Here is a 25,114-nt window from a genome sequence, read left to right on the forward strand (position 1 = left end):
GGTTTGCTGATTCTATGAAAACGAAATAGAATAATTTAGAAAGAGCCAACAAATCTGAGTGTTTTTTTTTTAAGTCTGTCAAATTAGGTGTGCATGAAAAAACTGGGAAAGCCTTGGCAGAAGAGCGTCACTAGAATTGTGAATTCTGCCTGAAGGCGTCTTCCCAAGCATCTTTATGTCCTGTGCAATTTTGGTGTGGTTTACCGAGGAAAAACGACGTGGCACTCCAAATCCAGTGATCCACACACACAACACATCTTGGCCCAACATATACATATCATACAGTCCTTGTTAGAATTTCCTAACCATCCAACTTTGGGCCTCGGGCTTGTGGGATAAGATGGCTTCTGCTAAACATCTAATTATTGATCTGCACTTAACATTTTCCTTTTGATTATTAGTACTGGCCTACCTCCTTACTTCTGGGAACACATAAATTATTGGGTGGGTACAATAGAACACACTAGACCAGAAGTCAGAAAACCTAGATTCTAGTCATTAGCTGAACTAGTAGTCTTGGAAGTCACCTTATCTCTTTGGGCCTCAGTTTTCTCGTCTATAAAGTGACTGCGTTAGGGGTAGGAAAGGGGGTGAGTGGGGGTAGACGATAAGAGAAGGAGCTGTACTATATAATCTTTCAGATCTCTTCTGATTCTTTAAAATGACATTCTATGTAATTCGGGTCATATAAGATAGGCAGGATTCCCTAAAACATTTATTAATTGTTGTTTGGAATATAAATATTTGAGAAAAGTATAAATTCATTCTTAATGTTAAGAGTAAGTAAGTTTACCTGAGAAAAGTAAAATTATTTAGAAATTTTAATTACAAAGAAGAAAATATAAAGGTATATATATAACGATTAAAATAAGATTTAAATTACCAACATAAAATTGATCATTGATATCCTTATAATTTGGGACTAGGAAGAAAGTCTCTAAGATGTTATATCTCAAATGTTCATGCTTTCTATAATAAAGTAAACTTTTGTAAAAAAAATTATTCTTATTAATTTATAGTTCCAAAGTAGATTACAAAGCTATAGTTTTGGGAATAGTATGCAATATAAAATTGTTCAAATAATGTCCCGTATTAATTTTACAAATACAAAAGCTACAAATAATTACTGACTGGAGAAAATAAACTACTCACAGAAACATATGCTGCCTTCTTTAAAATTTTTAGTTTTGCAACAGAATTTCTTTAACAGCAATGAGACTTGACAGAAATATGTGTTTCTAAATAAAAATAAAATTATTGGAGAGCACTGCCTAACACATTGTTTTGATGTCTTTCATTTTAACTATTAGAATGTTGCCTGAATTACTCTTTGTGCCACAAAAATTACACAACCAGACTCACATACAAAGATAAGAGATTTAAATCTAAGTACACATCGTCTTTTAAAATAACCGTTTGCCATTTGTGAGTGGGAAAAGTCAGCAGTGTGATATTCGCTTTATATGCTGCCTTGGAGTCAATATCAATTTCAAGTTTGCTTTTATGATTCAGCCATTCCAAGAGTCTGAAAATATTTCATTAAAAGTTAATGTGTTATTCACACAAATGGCAAATATTGAAAATTAAGAATATAAATAAAAAATAATAAAAATAGTAAGTCTACTAATACTGAAGAGGAAGGAAGACAGGAGGGGGAGGAGAGCATGTGAAAAGCAGAGAGATTTTAAACATCCGGTTTCTATTCTGGTCCGTTTATAGAAACAGACAGACACAGCAAGCGGAAGCCAAATATATTCTCAGGCTCCGACAGGATTTGTTTTCTATCTTGTCATTACTTTTACTATGTTCTCCCTAATAATATTTCTCCACTGATCTAGACTTCCTGATGGACAATACCAGTCTCATTCAGAGCTTACAAATGAGAGTGGTGGGGGATTGAGGGACATTCATGGAGTCCAGCTGCCTTGCGAGCCTACTCGCGGGAGGGTTTGAAGCTTTCCCAGGAACCCTTCAGCACAAAGGCACACAACCATGGAAACTTCATGCCCCACCCTCTGCATCCTTCCCTAACCACTTTGAACGGTTTTCTTAGGACCCGACACACAATCCCTGGCAGAGCAATAGGTACCTGGTCAATACACAAAGGTAGAGATAAATGCACCATGCCCATTTCATTCATGACGGCACAAAGGCAACAAGCTCACTCAAAGTTCTTTCCATAAGAGTGCTTCCATGTCAAGCAGCAAGCAACTACCTACCTTATTCCATCCCAACCCCTTCAATAAATGCCATTGAGAGAAAGTCACATTGCTAATTAAACATGCAGCCTTGGACACACACTTGTCCCTGCATCAAAATAAAACACAATAGACTTCCCCTACACCAAAGATAATGAGGGAACTATTTTGAAAATATGAAAGGTTTGTTTATGTAGACTATAAAAACATCCCTTTGCATCAAAATAAGTGTCCTTCTTTATTGCACACTGATTATTTTCTATAGAATTTAAATTGTACATGAAATTATAATTGTGCCTTGTTTAATGTAAATTGATTGTCTCAATTATTGGGAAAGGATTTGAATTTTAATGGACTATTTTGCTGGAGATGGTCCAAGCAAATCAGCAAAAACTCTAATAGCTCTAACTGTGGAGGTACACAGCCAAACATTTATATAAATCAGGTCTCAGCATTGGTCCTAAGGTGCTATAGAACAGTTAGTAAGTCTTTCTCCATGAAGAAGAAATCAGCCATTAATGTTGGAAGAGTCTAACATTGAGGCTGTAATTTGCTTTCTCTCTCTCTGAAAAAATGGGAAGATCCACATACTAGTAGAAAGGACTTTTGTCATTTTTTTTTTAATGTTCTTTCTACAAACTAGGTTGTCTGTGGAAATCAAGGCTTTACCCTGAAGGAAGAACTGACATAAAATCCAGCAGCACTGTGTCACACAGGCACTAAGACACACTTGAACGTGACACCTGAATGTCTGAGGGACGGCCCCCTAGGAAGTTGGCTGCAGTCACATCCCAGCAGCAGTAGTTACTGCTTGCCATGTCTCCTTTATATAAATCTAGTGTCTACGAAGTCAAACAAATCTCCTCCATCCTGACAATCACGGCTAGAGCAGACCTCAGCCGTTTTGCTACCCAGATGGTTGCAACATTTTTATAGTGAAATTACAACCAGTGACGCCGGAGGTATAGATCACATCTGCCCCCAACAGTCTAAGGTCTTTTTCTCAGACCCTCAGCCTCAAGAAGCACTGTTGATTCAGGTGTAACAATCACCTCTGGGTATAATATGATGAAGTATTGACTACACAGCCAAATTTATACCTCAGCTAAAAACCATCATAAAAGCTAAAAACCATCATAAATTTATTTTAACTGCTATCTACTTGAGATATTTTAGGAATTGAAAATGCAAGGTTTTATTCATTTCAGGCTTGAGCAAGCCTCTTTTTGCAATGGGAATCCTGCAGTATTAATCTAGACACACATACAGGTGTTAAATACAGAGTATAAATCAAGATTTGGCTGGTGAATAAGGATTTCTTCTCCTGTTCATCAACCTTTCCTGAATGAATGTCTGTAGTGCTAAAGAATCAAGCTGATTATAAGGCATTTCTTTATATAACAAAGTTCAGAAAGGGCAATAAATTATGACCAAGTACAGTTCTGATGGGTTTCTTCCTAAGTGCTGATCTGACTTGTATGACATAACCTTAGTGTTAACATAGTTCAATGTCTACATGTCCTTTAACATTTTTTTTTAAGAAACTAGAGTTTCCTAGCAACTACACATTTGATTAAAAATCCGTGTTTCATAATTAGTAAGTCTCAGGTTTTAGACGATATAGCCTAACAGTGTGAATTCTAATACAATATCACACCTAAGGCACACCCTTGCACCGTAAAAGAGTATGAAATCAGGCCACAAGTGGGTGTCTAGAAATAAAGAGCCAAAGCACAGCAACAGAACCACGGACAAAGGGAGGAAAAGTCACGTGAAAGTGATGGGAGCATCAGACAAAGAGGGAGAAGATGAAGAAGGAGCAGACGAGTATCACTGGCTGGTTAGAAAACAATTCAGCATGAACAGCACGTTTGGCATCTTAACACCCATCCACCCCCATCCCCACGTTTGCAGAAGACAGGCTGAGCTTCACGTAGCAGCCAGAATCAGCAATGCATCAGCTAGATGCATGTCTACTTTCTCCTAATGCCACATTTGCCTAGCATATAAATATTAACATTTGCATTTGGTGGAAATCAACAGCTACTTCAATGCTGCTTTTCTATATTTCAACAGGATGCCTTTACAACACCTGCTTTTTAAACTGCTGCTTCTTTCCCATGGATGATAAAAAGAAAATGGTTCTGCCCCTGCTCCTACACACACACAAAATACTTCGTGGGTAATAGCCATTTTTAAAATTAATTAATTTCTAGGAAGTGAAAGCCCAGAAAGTATCACCCTGTATCACAAAGACACTATCGTAAAACCAAATATTCTCTTGAATCGGTTAAACTTCAATCACCAGCAGTGTGCATATTGTACAGTGGTGAAAACAATTCCTGAAATGGCTTTTTCTCCATAAATAGAGACGTTCAACTAAACGAAGGCAAACACTTTTAAAACGGACTAAAGGCATTGCTCTTCTGATGTGATCAGAAGTTATGTTGTTCAAAATTCCCAAAGAAATGTCCAAGACAACATGGAATCCCATGGAAGAGTTCATTCATTATGTTCGACAGTCTAGATTTCATCTTTCGTGCCACATCAAAGAGCTACAGGAACACAATAAAGCGTGCTGCCGGCCCACAGGGCCACCCGCCGGCTTCCGCCCCAGGTGTCCTGCCAGCCAGGCTGTGAAGTGCAGGGATTCCTCCTTGAAGGCACCCCCCTCCTCTGACAGGTAGATGGGCTGCCCTCCCTGAGTCAGGTGAAGAAGGTCTCCCTTGGCTCCAAACCCCACAAAAGCAGCCTAAAGCTGAGTATTTCCTGAGAGAAAAGTGAGGTTTTTGCTGTCCTATTAGTGGAGCTTATTCAAAAGAAGACCTGCTATTTTGTGTTTTTCTTTTCCTTGGGTTTATTTTTATTTAATGATGATATACTGTTAAGTTTGAATTGCAACATAAAACGGAAGAACTTACTATTATAACAAAAACACACATTGTTTCTTATGTGCCAGGCCGATTTTAAGCTCATTTCTGACTCAGAACGACCCTAGGCAGTAAGATCTATTGTCCCCCTTTTACAGACGACAAGGCTGAGTCACCAAGAGGTGACGTCACTTGCCCAAAGCTCCACAGCTTATTCAGTGGTGAAGCTAGGGTTAGAACCCAGGCAGAAGGCCCCAGAAACTTCATGTTCTTAACCACTATGCACCATATGCTCTATTAGTCATTATTTAAAAAAACAAAACCCTCATTCAGTCTTGCTGTAACCTGGGGAGATCGCTAAGGCACATTAGCCTGAAAATCCTGTAGCAGAGAATTTGATGCTTAGATGCCATGCTGTCACTTGCAAGCTAGAATGGGAAGCTCTGCTGGGGAGCTTTGTGGACCGGGACCCTGGAGGCCAAGTCCCATGCTGACGGCTGACTTGCTGGGGACACTCAGGGGCGCCATGGCACTCTGGTTAAACCGTGGGCTCCGGCCTAAGATCACCCTGCATTCCTGGACTGGGGACGCTGCATATTAGCTACGTGACCACAGGCAAGTCACACGGCCTCAGGGCCTCAGTTTCCCCTTTAAAAATAGGAGACAAGAATACTGTTCTCGGTAGAATTGATCGAACGGCCTCTCTGCCGTGGATTCTTCACTCACAGAACTGCAGTCGTGTGTTAGAGGTCACAAAGTTCTACCTCCCTAACAAATACTGTGGTTCCACGATGCGATGACTGTCAGCCAGTTGGTTATAACACTAATACTGCACTGTATTGATAGAGTGCTTCTGTTTTCCCCCCATTTTTCACACCTATGACATGACTTGATCTTCGTAACCATTCTACTTGGAATTTCACTCCATTTTATGGAGAAGGAAAGGGAGGCTGAGTTCATCCGGCCTGTCCAAAATCATATGTTGGCAAGTGATGTGGTTGGGCCATGAACGCTAGCCAGCGTGCTTTCCTTATTATATATAATTTGCTATATTTCCACAGAAGACATTCCTACGTGCAATACACTTACAATATAAATGGAGAAAGTGAAAAAATATGAACAAAACAGAAATAAATACAAATTGCTCCAAGATCCTAGAGAGAATGGAATAGCTTTCTCTGGGTGGGTTGTGTCAGGAAGCCTGTACTAAAGGGGGGGGGGTCTTAGGTATCCAAAGAGAGGGAAGCACCCAGGCTTGCTTGAAGAGGGAAAGAAGCCAAGGTAGAGATTCCAGGAGGAGAATAAAGAAAACGACAGATATGTAACCAAAGACACACTTGCACGCATGCGCGTAATTGACGGTTCTGGAAGGGAAGAGAGGCACACGAGTGGAGAGGGTAGGGACACACATAATGAAGTCGCTCTCAGGAGCCCGCCTTGAGGCTGACGTTATTAATCGTTTCTCCGTGAGAGGTGTCAGATTCTCTCAGTGCCATCCTCTCCGGCCCTCAATCCCTTGCTGCTACTGTTGAGCTCACTGACTGCACGGTGGCCAGCTTCGTCCTGCCACCTGAGGCTGGGGCTCCTCCTGCCACTTGGAATCCAATGATAGGCCAAGCTCTAGATTTTAGGATATGGCTTCTGAAGCAGCTGCGAAAGGATTGGTTAGTTTAATCTGGAGAGCAGGGGAATTGTCTCCCTCAGGGAGAATTTGGGGCCCATGGGAGACGTGAGATGGAAGTTGGGCAGATCAGTTTCCTCTCCTTTCCTCCGGCCAGGGAGCTATTTGGAGGCACAGGTTCCCTGTACAGCCCATCCAGAAACGACCTGTGTGGTTGGGTTCCTGTGTCTGATCATGGAGCAGTCGCCAATATGGTGACACATTGCCTTACACTGTTTTCCATTCTGCCGTGCCTCACCTTCCTTTCCCGTAAGCTCACTGACCTGTTTCTATATCTAAAAACATATATAGAAAGATACACATCAGAGGAACAAGTCACAGAAATGGAAGTCATCTGATAACGCAAGCAAAACGACTGGTGAAAAAGTGAATACACCCAGAAATCAGAACCAAACTTGAAGTTAAAGATGGGAAGTAGGAAGCAGAAAGCTACGGGGGCGGGGGGGTGGGGCACTCTGACTCCCCATGTAGGAGACAAACGGCACGGTATTTAAAAGGCTAAGATCACAGAAATGTGTCCCTTCACTTCCAGTCCCTCAGAGGTTCTCTTCTCACAGTGCTCAGAATACGGCCCAAACATTTTTACACGATTCAAGAGAAAGACTCTTCCAGCTCTAATTTCTGAGAGTTCCACTTCCTCTTCGGAGGTAGGAAGCCACAGAAGAAGAATATTCTCAACTTACAATGAGAAAAAAGTCAGCTAATCAACAAGGCCATAATTTTTCTTGAACCAAAGAGAGCTGAGGGGAGAAGACCACCAGGTGAACAAAATTCCAGAAAATGACAAGCCCCTGAGGAGAGACGGAAACACTTGAGCCACTGTACCTTTGGCAGAGCATAGGGGAGAGAAATGGCCATTAGAAAAGTAGGGAAGAAGAAAGCAGGCAGTTTTAATGGATTCTTAGAATGGGGGCCAGTTTGACAGTCTGGAATCCCTGGAAGCCTCTGACACAGGAGGATGAGCGAGTTTACTACCCTCATTCTTAAGCAACTCCCACTGGCTTCCTTCCAGGGGATGCTCAAGAGAAAGACTGGGGGCGAGAGAGGAGACAGGAGAGTCACCCCCACCACCGCTCGCCACCAGGTGAGGCAGGAGCACAAAACCCTGCCCACTTACTCAACTCTCCTTTTTCATACGAAGCAAAAGCCTCAAGCTTCTGGAGGAGGGGTGAGAAACTTCCGAGGAAAGGGCTCACTGCCTCTGGGGGAGGTTAGATGTAAAGCTATCTCTCCCAGGAGAATGGGTGGAAACCTCTGGTGCCTAGCCCTAGGAACAGGTGAACTTTCACGGAGGGAGGGGTGGGAGCAAAATCCATCAGTGATGTGATGGGCAATGTCTGAAAACCAGCTCTCTTGGGAGAAAGAAGTCCTGACTCATAGTGTCTGCCAATTTTTTGTGTGCGATGGAAACAGTTTTACTATGGCCAATGTAAAGCTACCAACATGATGTCAAATGGCTCACACATTTCTAAAATTTTAATAATCAGCTCCAGTACACCATTGCATCTGACCCTGAGGAAGCAGCAGGATATCCCTTCTCTATCATAAGGCATGATGGGAGGCTAGAAATAATAATAATAACAATAACAATAACAATAATAATAATAATAATAATAATAATAATATAAACAGCATCAGAAATAAAGAATTCCTTTAATGGGCCTATCGGCAGAATACATTCAATAGAGGGGGAAAATCATTAAATTTAAAGATTGGCCAATAAAAATTATCCAAACTGAAACACAAAGAAGAGAGAAAGGAGTTGGAGTGGGGAGTGGGAGGTCCAGGGAGAGAAAGGACTAGAACAGTGCATCTAAGGGCTGAGGGACAACATCAAATGATCTAACCAATGTGTAATTGGAGTCTCAGGAGGAGAAAAAGCAAACGGCAAGATCTAGCTCCTGCTTCTGCCCCATCTGCTGTCCGCCTCCCTGTATATTTTAAAGCCACAGCATCAGTTCTCGAACAGACCATGGTCTCCTTGACCCCCAGGACCTTCAAATATGTATTCCTTTTTCTCTGTTAAGATTATTTCTACTTCTTTTCAGGATTCAGTTAAGTATTACTTCTCTAAGGAATTGTTATCTATCCCTCCAAACCTGGGGGGGGAGACCTGCCAGTCTGGGGTACCCCGAAAGCATCCCAGGTGTACTCTTATCTCAGCATGTCACCCTGTGATTGCTGTGTCCCCGCCCTCCATGATACTCAACGCTTAATAACTGTTAGTAATTATAGAAATATATGAATAAGCTACAAAACAGAGCATGAGCTAGGAAGGAACCTGGTTTAGATGTTCACATTTAACATGCAAGGTTTACAATTACAGAATCTAAAGCAAAACAACAAACATGAGTACAAAAATGAAACACAAACTCTGTTTAACTTAAAAGCACTAAAGTAAAATTTAAATCGTAAGGGTTAGGATAATGAAAATGCTAATCAGAAGTCTTCCATCCACCGAAAACATAAAACCAGAGAGAAATTTAGCTTCAAAGAGTGCACTGACACAAAGAGGTTTTCACTGGATATATGGGAGGAATTTTAAAGGGCTTTTAAACATGGAAATACACTTTTTGTCCTCTAAAAGGAGAACAGAAAGTTACCTGCTCTGTCGTTTTAGCAAAAGTTCAGTCCAAAGATACACAATCCATGCCCACAGTCCCTGTGGTCCTCCGCACAATTCCAACATTGGTTTAGCACTTATTTTTAATTGAATATTTTCCCTCATCCATAATTGTGGAGAAATAAAAAATAACAAACATTATAAAAATATTAAAAACTGGCTGGTTATAGATGGTTTGTCAGAATATTTGCTTCCAAAAAGGCATTAGCTTATTTCCGAGTATCTTATGTTTTTTAGCTTTCTTCTGTTTTAATTTTTAAATGCTATAACATTTTCCCTCCAAGGAACAGAAGTTAAAATCTGTTAGCCATTTTTTTTTTTCCCATTTCTAAAGAAAAAGCCTAACAGGTAAAGTTACAATTGGGAATTACAAAAGAGCACTCCTCCCAAGTCTGCTGCTGAAAATGATTTTTTTTTTTTTTTAAACAACTAGGTAAATGTATCCTTCTTGAAATTTTATTTGGGGCTCCTATTGAAAACTTTAGACACTGAGCACAGGACACACACAAACACACATACGTTCACATATTCACAACACTTAAAATTTATCACAGGCATATCCTAAGTATGGTCCAAAACATTGTTTGATATACCAGTTGTTGAAAATTCAGAAGGCATTTTCCCTTAGAAATAACATTATGTAAACATGGTATTTTGTTCCACAGACCAGCTCACAAGAGCCAATTTAACCCAAAATGTCCATAAACTACCTCTGAAGTTCCTGGAGTCTAGAACAAAGGCTGCATGTGCTAAGGGCCTGGTAAATATGTTAGATGAAGGAAGTTGAATGAATAGTAGCGGAAAACATTTGTTGAGCACTAAGTCTGTGCCAGATACTATTCTAACGACTTTTCATGGATTATTTTATGCAATTATCAGAATCCTACAAGGCAGCATTTTTCAGATAAAAAAAGTGAAGTGAAGAAGATGAAATCTGAGATTTAGGGAGTTTACTCGCGACCACACAACTAGAAGTAGTAAACTGAGGAAAACCCAGAGAGCCCGGGTCTAACTGCGTGGTCTTAACTACTATACACCCTGTCTTTCTACTTTCAGTTTTAGGTCTTAAAAGCAGAGGAACAGAACCTGAAAGGAACTTAAAGAATGTAAGTTCCATAAGGGTAGGGATGTCTGCTTCTGCTTCAGTGATCAACCCCGAGCAAGCACTTCAGTGACATATCACACTCAATACACATTTGATCAATAGGTGAATGGAGTCTTTTTCCTTTTCCTGGGTATTGAGCCGGTTTATCATAGGAAAAAGTGTGAATTATATTAAAACGTCTCTGGCATTTTCCTAACTCTCTTTTGTTGGGTACCTTTCCCTAAGGAAATCAATTATGATAGTGCCTGCCTTGTTCCAACTATGGTAACTGCACAAGATGCTTTAAATAATGTATTATCCACTCTCAGATCAAACTCCTAACTTCTCTGGGTGGCAAACGTCCTCTGTTATGGGGAGGAAAGCAATCTGACTTCAGGTCTTCCCAATGCGGGATAATTGAACGTGGCTTCCAGTCCTGTGAGGGATTTGTCAATAATCATTGGAATAAGTGGATTTTAAGATTACTTGTTAATCCCAATTGGCTTATCATTTTGGCATAATATGGGGGAAAGCATCAGTTTTCTAAGCTCTTCTGGTTTTCATAGCTTCCAACTCTACACAATAGCTGCAGATTACACTTAGGCCCTTCAGCGGCAGCAGGCTACCTAATTCACACACGTCCACGACCCCGTGAAAAGAAAGCTAGTGACAGCAAAGAGACGTTTCAAAATAAACACGCTTCAATGAGCTTCTTTCCTAGCAACATACGGATTACTTATTGTTTTCTATGGTTTGGTATTATAAAATAATGGCACACAAATATAAAATAACACAGCAATTTTACTTTTAATAGTATGTTGTCAGTTATTTGAAAACACAGAGTCTCAAGCAGCACATCACCAAAGGAGTGATTCTCTAAAATAAACTGGTGGGAGGCAGAGATGAGAAGTGGGGATTTTACATACATTTGCTTTAGCAAGAGATGCAGAAGATTCGCGTCTGAATTACAATTCTTAGAGGACTTGAAACATAATTACTGAGGAACCAATACACGGCTGATGCAAGTATGTGAGACTTTACTCTAGGAGGTTCACAAAACTCCCAACAAACAAAAGCAATCATCGTGAAGCTAAATTAAGAGCAATTTGCAATGAAAAGCAAGAACAGCAGCCTTTGAAAACCAAGATGACCTCAGTACAACACTGATAACGCAGTAATAACTAAATGTCCTTCCCCCAAACCATCAGAAGTCAAATGATCAGAGCTCGTGCAGTATCACAGGAGCTCTGCAAGCTACAGAGGCCGCCAGGGAATACTGCATTCTCAGGTTCCTACGGAGGGATGTCTTAGTTGCTTCCAAGTTTTGGCAATTATGAACAGAGTTCCACAGACATCCGTGTGCAGGTTTGGGGTGGACAAAAGTTTTTTAACACTTTTGGATAAAAAGTGTTAAAAAGTGTTGGGAGTGCAATTGCTGGATCGCATATTTAGTTTTGTACAATAAGAAGTCACTAAACTGTCTTCCAAAGTGACTGTACCATTTTGCGTTCCCACCAGTAATCAATGAGATCAGGCCTTAGGTGTTGTATCGAAAATGTCACTGCCATACCCAAGTTATCTTCCAGGAGTTGTATAGTTTTGTGTTTTATATTTAGGTCTGTGATCCATGTTGAGTTAATTCTTGTGTAAGGTGTAAGATCTGTGTCTAGATGGTTCTATTTTTGCACATGGATATCTGATTGTTTCAAAACCATTTGTTGCAAGACTATCTTTGCTCTATTATAGTGACTTTGCTCCTCAATCCAAGAGCAGTTTATGATATTTATGGGTCTATTTCTGGCCTCTCAATTCTATTTCATTGATCTGTTTGTACTTTCTCAAACACCACACTGTCTTGATTACTGCAACTTTTTAGTAGGTATTGAAGTCAGGCAGGCTGCATCCTCCAATTTTGTTCTTCATTAGATGGAAATTGTGTTGGGTATTCTGGGGTTTTTTTTCCTCTCCATATACACTTTAGAATCAGTTTGTCAACATTCACAAAATAACTTGCTGGGATTTTGATTGGGATTGTCTTACATCTATAGATCAAACTGGGAAGAATTGACACATTGACAAAATTGAGTCCTCTTGTTCATGAACATGGAACATCTCTCCATTTATTTAGTTCTCCTTTGATGTATTTCATCAACTTTATAGTTTCCCTTATATAGCTGTTATATATATTTTGTTAGATTTATACTTAGGTATTTCATTTTGGGGAGTGCTAATGTAAATGGTATTGTACTTTTAATTTCAAATTCCACCTGCTCATTGCTGCTATACATGAAAGCGAATGATTCTTGTATATTAACCTGACATCCTGCAACGCTGTTATAATTATTATATTATTATTCCAGGAGTTTTATGTTAATTCTTTCAGATTTCCTACAGAGGTGATCATGTCGTCTGCAGACAAAGACAGTTTCCTTCCCAATCGGTGTATCTTTCCTTTCCTTATTGCATTAGTTAGAACTTCCAGTATGATGTTAAAAATGAGTGGTGAGAGGGGAGTACCTGATTGTTGTGGGAAAGCTTTGAGTTTCTCACCATTAAGTGTGATGTCAGCTACAGGTTTTTTGTAGATACGCTTTATCATGTTGAGGAAGTTTCCCTCTATTTTCAGTTTACTGAGAGGTTTTATCATGAATGGGTTTTGGATTTTGTCAAATGCTTTTTCTGCATCTATTGATATGATCATGTGATTTTTCTTTTTTAGCCTGTTGATGTGATGGATTACATTAATTGATTTTCGAATGTTGAACCAGCCTTGGATACCTGGGATAAATCTTACATGGTTATGGTATATACTTCTTTTAGAATACTGTTGGACTCTATTTGCCAATATTTTGTCTTTTGTTTTTAAATGATGAAATAAAGGTTAAGATTTCAGACTTCTATTTTCAAGTACTTTTCTGAAAACAGTGAGTGGTCTTAATTCCCCAAAAATGAAATGTCAAATTGGATAAAAGTCAATGCTATATTTCCTATTTTGACATTTGTTTTCGAGAAATAAAATTTCTATTAGAAAAATACAACATACAGATTTGGTAAAGATCATCCTCAGGTTACTTCATAGAAGGCTTATCAATTTTTAACTCACAGTTTGTTACCTTTCAATCAGCAGCTTTATGTCTTCGGTCAATGGTTTTGATGTATATAATTTAGACAATACATTAACATAAGAAAGAAAAAGAAAACTGTGTGACACTGTATAACTGACCAAACAACCAGAATGGCTGGGTTGGTGACACAGCACTTGGCCCCATGAGAGCACAGGAGCGTGCTCAGTGGGTTTCCACGGGCTCTAGGGCCGGTTCCCTCTTGTACATAGCGATCCCACATGGCTCTACCTCTGGGGGAAATATATGAATCAAGATTCATTTTAAAACGTAACTAGAAAACATGCCATTGCTATCTTTATCATGAAATTCCTGGACTGCCTCTGTAGACACTAGGAGTTCCAAACCACCAGCTGGAAAATGTAATTTTCCTGACTTTATAACTTTAATGATCTCGACAATCAGAATTTAATACATTCACTTCCACTCCAGCTTAAAACATAAAATTATCTGTTCCAAAATGTTCCTCCCAATACATCCTCCAACCACCAGTTGGCTGGTCTAGCTCTCTTGCTCTGCCTTGCTTTCCTTTCCCTTGCAGCGGAATCTCACGAAAAAGAGGTTTAAATTTGCTATTTGTTTTTTGACTCATACTTTTCAATCCAATCTAATATGGTTTCTGCACTTAGTCTTCAACAAAAATACTTTTGTTAACACAAGTGATGTCCATGTCATTAAGCCCAATGAATACTTTTCAGCCTTATTTCATCTCTCAGCAGCGATTGGTTGATCCCTTCCTCTCCCCTGAAGCATTTCCATCTTTTGGCACGCATGATAACATGCTCTTCCAGTCTCCACTGATTTCTCAGGTGACTTGTCCCAATCTCTTTTGCCAACCTCTTCCTTACCTTTAAAAATATTAGTATTCTGTAGGATTCAGTAAGCCCTTCTCCCTTTATTTTTTCTCTCGGTGACCTCATTTACTCACAAGGTTTCAAATATCCTCTATAAGCTAAGGGAGATTTCTATCTCTAGCCCAGACATTTCTCCTAAGCATGGTGCATTATGTCCACCTGCTTATTCAACATGTCCATTTGTACAATGCATTTGAACATGGCCAAAACTTAACGCTTGGTCTTATCCCAAACCCAGACCACCTCAACCACAAACCTGCTTCTTTGGAGCCTTCTCTCAGTTCTCAGTAAGGGGCACCATTAGGCATCCATGGCTCATGTCAGAAATATGGGCGTTATCCTTAACATGCCTGCCCCCTTTCTCTACGCAGTGGAGTCAATCAAATATTAAGTCCTGCTGATTATACCTCCTAAATGTCTCACCAATCCGGTTACTTTTCTCTGCATCACCATTATTATCACTTCAAGTCACTTCACATCATCGTTTGGTAACTGCTCCCCTAGTTCCCCAACTGGTCTTGTGTAAACACTATGGTTCTGTCTCCATCCATTATCTATTCTGAAGCTGGAATGCTATTTTTAAAATGCAAATTTAACCACATCATTCTCCTTCATTTAAAAAAAAAAGCCTTTTAATTCCTTCCTTTTGGTAACAGGATAAAGTAAAAGGTCTGTAATGAAAACTGGTCGTTCCCCCCTCCCCCGTCCCCAACTACATCACATGCCGTTCTTTCCCTTACTCCTTAGGTCAAACACAGTTTCCTTCCTTCCTCAAAAGGACCAGCTCAGGACCTTCAATTTTATAGTTTTCCTTTCTCTAGAACAGGAGCTGGCAAATGTTTTTAGCACAGGGCCAGACAGTAAATACTTTAGACTTGTGGGCCAATAGGTCTCAGTCCCTGACTCAGCTACCCAACTCTGACATTGTGGTGTGAAAGCAGCCACAGACAATGTGTAAATGAAAGAGCATACAAAAGGGGCTGTGGGCTGGGGCACAGTGTGCCAGCGCCAAGGCTAATGGTCCCTACCTGGTCCTCGCTGACACATTCATTTCCAGTGTTATTGTCTCATTGAAACTCTTCCTGGTCAGGTAAGTCCCTTTCTTAAACGTGCTCGCACCACAAAGTGTATTTCTCCTTCATAGAACTGATCATTACTGCAATTAACCAGGTATTTGTGAAATTCTTTTGTCAATATCCATCTTCCCTATGAGGCTGGAAGCTCCATTAGACTAGAAATTATATTTACTTTGCTATTTTATTCCCAGCATGTGGTGAGGAACATGACACACAGTAGCAATCAATAAATATTTATTGAATGAATGAATGATTAATTTGCTATCTGACCTTCAGTTGGCAACTTTATCTTTCTGAGCCTTAGTTTTCCATCTGGAAATGGAAATGATAACAACAGCTACTTTCCAGGTTTGTTTCAAAGTGAGACAACATGTATGACTGTATTTTGTGAACTCTAAAGCAATATACAAATGTAAGACAGGAAATATTAGAAGTGTGCCTTGGTTGCCTGGTATAGGGGCAAATTATAGCCCAAGGGCCAAATTCTGTGGCTTGTTTTGTTGGCCCTTTAGGGAAGAATGGTTTCTGCTTTTTTAAAGGATTGTAAAAAACAAAGACAAAAACACAACAAAAAAGACTGTGTGTGATAGAGACCATGTGTGGCCCACAAAGACTGAAATATTTTACTCTCTGGCTCTTTACAGAAAAAGTTTGCTGACCTCTGGCTTGTCGGGGCTTAAGCAAATATTTTAAAGAGTGAATAAATGAATAATTATTACTCTGCAAATATACACAAATTTTCGTATTTTGGTGACTGAAAAGCAGTGCCATTTTCTGACTTCCTTTCTTCTAATCAACAGAGCAAGTGATCAATGTTGTAAAAATCCCCCCATGACCCCAAGACTCTTTATGTTTACTTTAAATTAAAACATAAGAAATGAAAGGAGTCTATAAACATTTGCATTTTCCCTCATTTATATCAACAATTGGTTTTGAAACAGAAACAGAGAAGCATGGGTGTCTGGGGAATGGGACAGGATGGGGAGCTGGAGGCCAAGCGTACCGTCTCCTCTGGAAGGCTGACTGCTGTTACGGATGCGATTGCGGTGTGGAAGTCTGACTCTACCGAAACCAATTCATTGTGTGGTATAAAATACTGAACTATTTTTCCTGGGGAATCCATCATTACACAGGAATTAGATTTTACACATTTATAATAGGAAATAATAAAGGGCTGTGTTTATTACCAAAAAAACACACACAAAAACAAACAACAACAAAAAACAAAAACAAAAAAAACTGCACACACACGAAAAAAGGAATTTGGAGTCAAAAGATTCAAGTTTGAACTCTACCACTTACTCAATCTGTCACTTTGAGCAAATCCATTAGTCTCTCTGAACTTGAGTTTCTTCATCTAGAAAAAGACAGTACATATCATCGATGCCACGTGCTTTACATATATTATATTTGGTCTTTATTCAAACCGCTAAGTGGATATTCTTAGTCCCAATATATAGATGAAAAAACTGATGTTCAGAGAGGTCATGTAACTTGCTCAGAGCAACACCACTAGGAAGAACCAGAAAGATGGGCGCCAAATCCTGACTCCAGCAATACAACCTGATTAAAATATGTAACCTTCTTAGGCCTACAACATGTTTTATCTTACAAAAAACATATAAGACCTAATTTCTAGAAAAGTGTTAAAATTCCTCCATATTACATGACCAACTCACACCCGAAAGGTGGGTGGTTTTCCTACAGTTTTCTCTATCAAATCTAATTATATACCTTTTAGAGACTCGTAAAGAGGGGATGTGCTCTCCTCTCAGAGTATTATAAGAACAGCCTAAATTGAGCAAGCAAAATATATAAAAGTACTAGATTTTCAGCATGTCCCTTGAATAGCGTAGTCATCATGAATTCTATTTATTCCACAGCAAGTCCCACTCTGTTTATGAACCAAACAAATGCAGTATATGGCACATCGGCTGATGATTTAGCCATGATTACCTTTGCTTCATTATCTCATGTAGCCTGCCATGTTGGACACACTGCTCCTCCAATTCATCGTTCCTTTGCTGTAATTTCTTCAGTTTGTCGTATGTATACCTTTTCTCTTGACTGAGCTGAGCTATTTCAGATCTAGAGAAGTGAAAACACAGACATAGTAGATGTGAAAGGTTCTTGTTAGTAGAGCGTGTTTTTATTGTACAAACTTAACATTATCGTAAATTCGGTATTTAAACCTAACAGTGTAAATAAAAATACTATAAGATAAATTATCTCAGAAACTGCAAGATGTCTAGCAGAGGGAATCTATATTGCAGGGATTCAAGTGGTAGACAGATAAAGGAATAACAACTTACTTTAATACAGAAGGCTCCTCCAAGGAGCAAGACAAAAACGATAATGATCAAACCGTTTTTTCCAAAGACTATCATTCATGTAACAAATATTTACTGCGGGCCTATTAGAGGTGAGCCATTATGCTGTTAAAGGAGCGACTCCAGGCCTAATCTCTATAACACAGAGTTGTTTCTTTTAATTCACATAACTAATGGCACACGATGAAAATCATGTAGTTCCAAAAGGCATAATAATGAAAAATGGCATTCCTCTACCCCCGGACCCCCAATCCAGCTGAGCAGTGACAAATACTTTCGGTTTTTTTCTAAAGCTATGTCGTCTGGTATTTCTCTCTGAATTTCTTAATATGCTTATATCAATACCTCTTGTTCCATCAATTAAGAAATTTCTACTGATTCATTATGGTATGTGAAGGTTCAATTCTTTTATATGCCCTCCCCCATCTCCAGCTGGTCAACGTATTTATTAGCATTTCAGTTTGAGGGTGAATCATTACCAGTATTTACGTTATGACTACCTAAGGATTGGTCCTTGCTAAGTAGTTTGCTATGATCATATTGCCCTTGTGTGCATTTATTTTCCCCAAATGAGTGGGCTTCCCTGTAGAGCGAATGGGAGGCAAGCCATCCTTCCTATGGGAGAGTCCCAATATCAGGACCTGAAATTCTGTCCTCTGTGGCCATTCTGTTCTCAAGAGAAGGAGGCTCCAGTTTCCTGTGTACTGTGTACAACCCTGACCGCCAGGGGCCTAGGAGCTAGATGGAAATAGAGGGGTGAGGATCTCACCTTTCAGAATGCAGACTTTCTATTAATCCCGCTACTCTAACTTTAGTGCCCCTATTTTAACCAGAGCCTGCTGGTTTAATCTCTTCAGAGAAGAAGCCCCTAGTTTCCTGGGTGGAAGAGGGGATAGTCAGTCACCTGGCTGCATGGGGTGGGGTGGGACTATCAATTTTGGTTTCAGTCCTATGTTCCATGCCTGTACTTCCAGGTGTTTCTGGAATCCTGAGAGCAAGCAGACCAGCTTGCTTCATGAATAAGTATTGCCCTCTGAAGACACTTAAGATTCACCTGCCTTCACTTTGCTAAGTCAGGTACCATTCCTCCAATTTTCTTTCTGTCCTCACATATTTCATTTGGGATCACACACATCGACTTTGGCGATAGTTAACGTCCCTCGGGAAATATGTTACCTTTTCACTTTCTTGGATGACTATCTCCAATCAGAAAGATGTCTGTTCAAGAAAAATTGCATCCTTGTCCTTGTTTTAATCAAAGATTGCTCCCACTGCCACCATTCCATCCCGTTCTACTGTCTCACAGGTTAGAACTGAAAGCTTAAAACTCTTGCATATTAAAATATGAGGAGTTAAAGACTGGCTTGTTTCTTGAAGTTTAAGTAAGACACTTGATGTAACATTATTTCTCTCCAAAGAAAGGATTCCTCCATTGGGTGAGATAGTCTTTTCTTCCTGGTCAAGAAAAGATTTGGCTTTTCTAAGAGAACTTATCTCAAGGACCAAACTGCTTCACATGTATGAAGCAATCTCTCACTTTTAGTTCACCTCATCCCTCATTTTGTTTTCATCTTGGTTCAAGTATCACGTCAAAGGAAGCGTGCCCTGATTAATATCTTGCAGTTCTCAATATGTCAGCACATTTTCTGAAACTACCTCTAGCTTTTACGCATATATTAGTTCATAATTTATTCCTCTGAGTTGTATTCTATGCCTCATCTTTCTTACTAGATCATATATGAGGGCATGGATTATCTCATTTTCAAGCTCAGATCAAGCACTCAATCTACATTTGCTTCTCCTAATAAGAATTTACGTATATTTGAAATAGTTTAAATTAATTAATAATGACTTTCATTTTTCCTTTCAAAATCATATACAACATGAAAGAATTTAGGGGCAGTTATAAGAAATTGCTAATTTAGCATTTTTTCAAGATAAGTATCTCCTATCACAATACGTACTATGCACTAAAATAAATTCCCAAAGGACAAAAAAAAAATTTCCTTAAACCAGATTAGGAAAAAATGCAGAAGACTATCTATAGTCAGGTACTTTCACAGGAAAAATTGTCACATTTTTAAAGAAAAATCAGTAGATTTTATAGTACAAAATACAAAACTTTTACACACAAAAAAATCATGATGTCACTGTAGCATTGTTTCACAAAGCAACCGCTCTGCAAACCAATATCTGGAAACTTAACTCAGAAATTTGTCAATAGAAGATTGGTTACAATGGCATATAAAGATGCTATTCTGATAATGTGGTTATCTGCTGGTGTTATTTATTGACCTAAAAATATGATGTATTGTTAAGGGAGGAAAACATTAAAAATCATATATAAGTGATTCCATTTTACAATTAAAAAACATTTTGACATGTGTACCACGTATTAATATGGATTATCGCTACGTGTCACAATTAGGAATTAAAACTTTTTTTCCCTTTTCCATATTTTCTGAATTTTTACAATGGCCATTTATTTAAAACAAAACAAAACAAAAATAAAGTCACTTTGACTTCGAAAAAAATTCATGAAAGCAAAATACAAATGTTTGAAAATTAAAAATAAAAAGAACTGGGAACATAAAAAATGAGACAAATGAAGATTAGAAGCATCATTTAACAACGTGTTATCCCCACTCTCCATCAAAATTCCAATTAAAGAAGTACAAGGAATATGAAAAATATTCACAGAGGAAAACCCATAAGTGGTCAATAAACGTTTATAAAATATTCAACTTCACTATTCAAAGAACTGCATAATAAAACCAAATTACAGTTCAATATTTATTGCATGGCTACTCTTTGCCAGATAGTGGAATCCATCCTTTACATGATTGATCTCAATTCATCCTACCAGGTAAGTGTTTATTTCCTTTTCTCTGTAAGGTCAACACAAGGTTTAATGATTTGCCTAAGGTCACCCGAATGGTGACTAGCCAAGCCCAAACACCATACTGCCTGTCCAACTCTAAAGGGGTTGTCCATCCACTGTGCGCTATTGACTCTCACTTTTTTTAAATCTCTCACTTCTTTTTGTCACGTACTGATATACATACATATCTACTGAGCAGAATTTAGTGTAGTACTTGAGCAAAGTAATACACATTCATCAATTAAAAAAGGTTCATATTCTTTGGGCCAGCAATCCCCTTTTCGGCACCCCAACTTTGGGAATCATCAAAAATTCAGACTGAGGTACAAAATTATTATTATATATTCATAACAGTTAAAAGTTAGAAACATCTGAAATGTCTTAGGCATACAAATGATTCAATTAAAATTATGTTTCCAGAATATTCAGTGATGGAGAAAAATGTTCATTAGATAATCGTAAATGAAAAAGCAGAATCCAAAGCTGTATATATAGTATAATCTCACTTACACTAGAAATGTATGTGTGCACATGGAAAATGACTGAAAGAAAATGTGTTCAAAAATTAACAATAGTTAGTTAGATGGTTATGTCACAGGAAATTTTTTCCTTGATTCTTTTTTGTATTTATGTCCAAATGCCCACCATTGAGAATGCCTTACTCACAGAACCACAAAAATATAAATGTCATTTGTATTGGTACAATACGTATAAAAGGTATTTTATTGGTACAATACTTTTTCTGCTTTGCATATTTTGGGGTTTCTTTTCTTTGTTTATAATGGTAATTTGCCTACCAACTTCCAATGTTCAATAAAAATTTGGTAAATGTAAATGGACATTATCTTTTATCTGCCTAGAGCCTGTGATATATTGAATGAACTAGAAGCTGGCAAAGTTCAAAGAGTAAACTTACAAGTTTCTATGTTAGTTTGAGATGACGTTTGTGGCATGATTATATTAAAGGATAATTGACTGTAATCCATTTTCACAGAAAATTTAGGTAATTTTTGGCTTTACAGAAGCATGAACTTTTCCATGCATTTTTATATACCAGTTATATTGTGTAATTGCATTTGCATGAAGTATAATATTTTACTACTATAATTAGGATTACAGCAATAATTGCTTTTTAAGGGAAAACATGACCTCTTAATATTTTATTCTTTTAGATTCTCATGTGACTTTTGGTAACAATTAGCAGAGGCTGATACCAGTCTCCTCTTGTAGAATATAATTTTTATAACATCCCAACCTCACATCTAAACATGCAAGGGGAAAAAAATAGTTCAACCGGGTGTGTGTTCTTTACTTCAATTAAACTCACACAGTTGGATACCGACTGTTGCCAAAACAGTAATATAATTTATACATTATAGTCCACACAGTAAAACTACACTAAAAGTCATTTAACAATATTTATAACACCATAAAATACAGTGTTAAAATATATGAACTGCAATATGTACCAAAATTATAAAATTTGTTTCTCATCATCAGCCATTAAAACCAGGATCATTGCTCTAGCCTCAATACCCACAACCCTGGTGACAGATTAGAATTCAAATCTTAATGATCAATTTACAATTAACAAGATAGAAGTGAAACAAATTAAACCAACCATTATATATAACGAGACCCAATGGACTCCCATTGTTCCTCTTAATTACAAAACGCAAATCACAAATACACAATGGGCACTGTTAAACATCACTCCGCAAGCTTAGCAACCCAGAAAGTGACTGTGATGGAAAAGAAAGAAGAGAGAAGCAAAACCACGCCGCCCCCGTTCTGTGCTCTATATCCCGTTCTTGTCGTGCAAGTGTTGAAAGGCTGAAGCCTAGCACACGCTTGATCTCCACTCCGCAGCTGGCAGAGGCTCGCTCCTAGCCAGCCAGCCCAACCTTTCTGAGCTCTTCCCAAGGCCCGTTTCAGATCGCACTGCAAACTGCACTGCAAACATTTTACTGCTGATTCATCAAAGCGCCTGGGGAGAGGGAACACTTCCTCCACTTTGATAAAGAAAAATCACAGTTGCACCACAGATATTTAAATACCTCCACGTACCAACTTCAGAAACAACCCTATCACTGTAATGAGCCCCCAGAGTCCTGGGGAATAAAGATGAAAGGGGAGCTAAAGTTTATGTGAGCTTCAACTAAAATCAGCCAGAATGTCTGCCGGTGCCAACCGAAAGGAAAGGAAATTAATGCTCGTCTGCTGGTCACACACAAGCTATATGAAATGCACAGAGTCGGCAGCTCATTTTTGGTTTTAAAATGGGATGCGCCATTCACGGGCTCTGGGGTTATGGACACCGTTCGAACAGTGTGGAATGCACACCGTGCAGAAAACACCGTGCTAATCACAGCGGAGGGCTGACACTGAGCGCTGAAGCAGTAGGCACTGCCAGTGTGCGAATGGGGAGAACACACACACACACACACACACACACACACACACACACACACACACAGGAACCATTTCGAAACATCTTCCCCATAGCTGCCTAGCATGAGGCTGGGGTAAGGAGTAAGGATGTACAGGAACGGTGAGCCCAGATTGTCAGCTTTCCTAGTCATTCTGCATGGGCGTTCGTCAAATGACTAGATCTGTGACTTTAAAAAAAAAGGAAAAAAGCTTATTTTAAGGGGTATGAATCCATTTGTTTAGTATGGGATTTTGAGTAACATGACTCTCAGAGAAATGCTACAAGGAGCAAAAAAAAAAAAAAAAGGTGTTTTAAATTGTTGATCAACAGAAAATAAATACACCTACTTTCAGGAAAAATTTTACTGTCGCACTCTGAGGAAAACCTGGATCAAAATCACCATAAGGTTTAAATAATTATTTTGGAGACTGAGCTCCCATAATGACAATACTTTAGAAAGCTCAAAAGAACTCCCAGATTTCTTCACCTCCAAGTACAGGGGAATTTATTTTATCGCAAAAATTGAGCATAGGGTGTGTAGGGGCACATTTCTGGAGGGCTTGTGCAGGGCTTAATAAGTTTATAATTTTTATTAAAAAAACACTCTGAGCTCTTCAAGTTTTATATAGGTGGCTTCAAAGCAGAAAGTAGTATCAAAATGGAATGTTAAATTTTGCATGAATTTTGAGAATCTCTAGTCTTCACGCAGAGAGTTGGGGGGGCAAGAAATTTAAGGGTGAACAAACAAACAAACAAACAAATCCTTACAATCACAATTTATCCTGTCTACTGCTTTCTCGTGAGACACATAAAATACATATTTTGTGAAGTTTAGAAGAATCCTTTCAAAATTTTAACAATAATTAGGAACAATTTCTTGAGTGTTTACTATTTGTCGGGCCTTAGTTTTGGGTCAACTTGTGAAGTTATAGGAGCTGCCTATTTTATTATGCAAATTGACAAGACAAGGTGCTGGAGCAGGACCTGAATGGCAACCAGATTCACATTTTCCTGATGCTATTTTGCCCTGAAAAAGGTTTTCATTGTACTATAGACTCTATGTCTGAGAGAAAATGGCATTCGGACCCTGTAAAGACAATGATAGCCATGAAGTGACATCCAAGTTGCGAACTTCAAGAATTGCCACTGGTGACAAGAGCAGCTACTGTGTCTTCTATATGTCCAGCATTGTGCTAGGGGTTTTATAGCTGTATGTACACCTGTGTGTGTCTCTATAAATTTCTAATTTCCACAACAATTCCACAACGTGGTTTTGAAATGTTTTTCCAGATGAAGAAGCTGAGGTTTGGATAGATTAGGCAATGTACTCAGGTTATGAAGTTAAGTGACAGAGGGAGAGTCAAACCTGGTTCTTTGTGAATTCCAAAGTTTTTTTTTTTTTTTTTTTTTTTTTTTTTACAGTGCATTGCCTGTGTTATCAACAAAGCAACAGGCTGGAACCAGAGTCAGATCGGGATATGGGGATATCACCACACCTATTTGTTTCATTCATTCATTCATTAAATGAATAAATATGTATTGAGTGACATCTGTGTGTCAGACGAAAAGGAACACATTCGATTAACAAAGTAGTGGTCAGGAGCTAGAGGAATCAGAAGCAAGAGGAGCCACATAGGGGCTGAGATTCAAGTTCACTAGACCAGCACTGGGTAAGGTGATAAGCTCTAGACAGGAAAAAGGGGGCGAGGGGTGCAGAGCACAGGTTAACCCCTCACCAGCCTAGTATATCTTCTTCTCCACTGGAATTTAAAGGTTAATTTTTCTTCCCATCATAACTGCTATAGCCTAGATTTTCTTTAATACTAGATGTAAAATATTGCACTTATTGTAAGTAAAATCATAGGCTTTGGAACCAGAAATATCTAAGTTGGAACTCTAGCTCTCCCACTTAACCAGCCATTTAAACACTCTGAATATTGATTTTCTCATCTGTAAGAGAAGAC

At 38.7% G+C, this 25,114-nt stretch overlaps 1 protein-coding gene across 2 annotated transcripts in view; it reads right to left on the reverse strand.

Annotated features, from left to right (window-relative positions):
* Window positions 1-25,114, reverse strand: part of SDCCAG8 (SHH signaling and ciliogenesis regulator SDCCAG8) — a 206,225-nt gene that overhangs the window by 50,914 nt on the left and 130,197 nt on the right. For both annotated transcript variants that reach the window (XM_033099396.1, XM_033099395.1), the window contains exon 16: window positions 17,465-17,596. In XM_033099396.1, the coding sequence (XP_032955287.1) occupies window positions 17,465-17,596 (132 nt within the window). The remainder of the gene's footprint in view (window positions 1-17,464; window positions 17,597-25,114) is intronic.

Source organism: Rhinolophus ferrumequinum, chromosome 27 (genome assembly GCF_004115265.2).
Source record: "Rhinolophus ferrumequinum isolate MPI-CBG mRhiFer1 chromosome 27, mRhiFer1_v1.p, whole genome shotgun sequence".
Lineage (NCBI taxonomy): Eukaryota > Metazoa > Chordata > Mammalia > Chiroptera > Rhinolophidae > Rhinolophus > Rhinolophus ferrumequinum.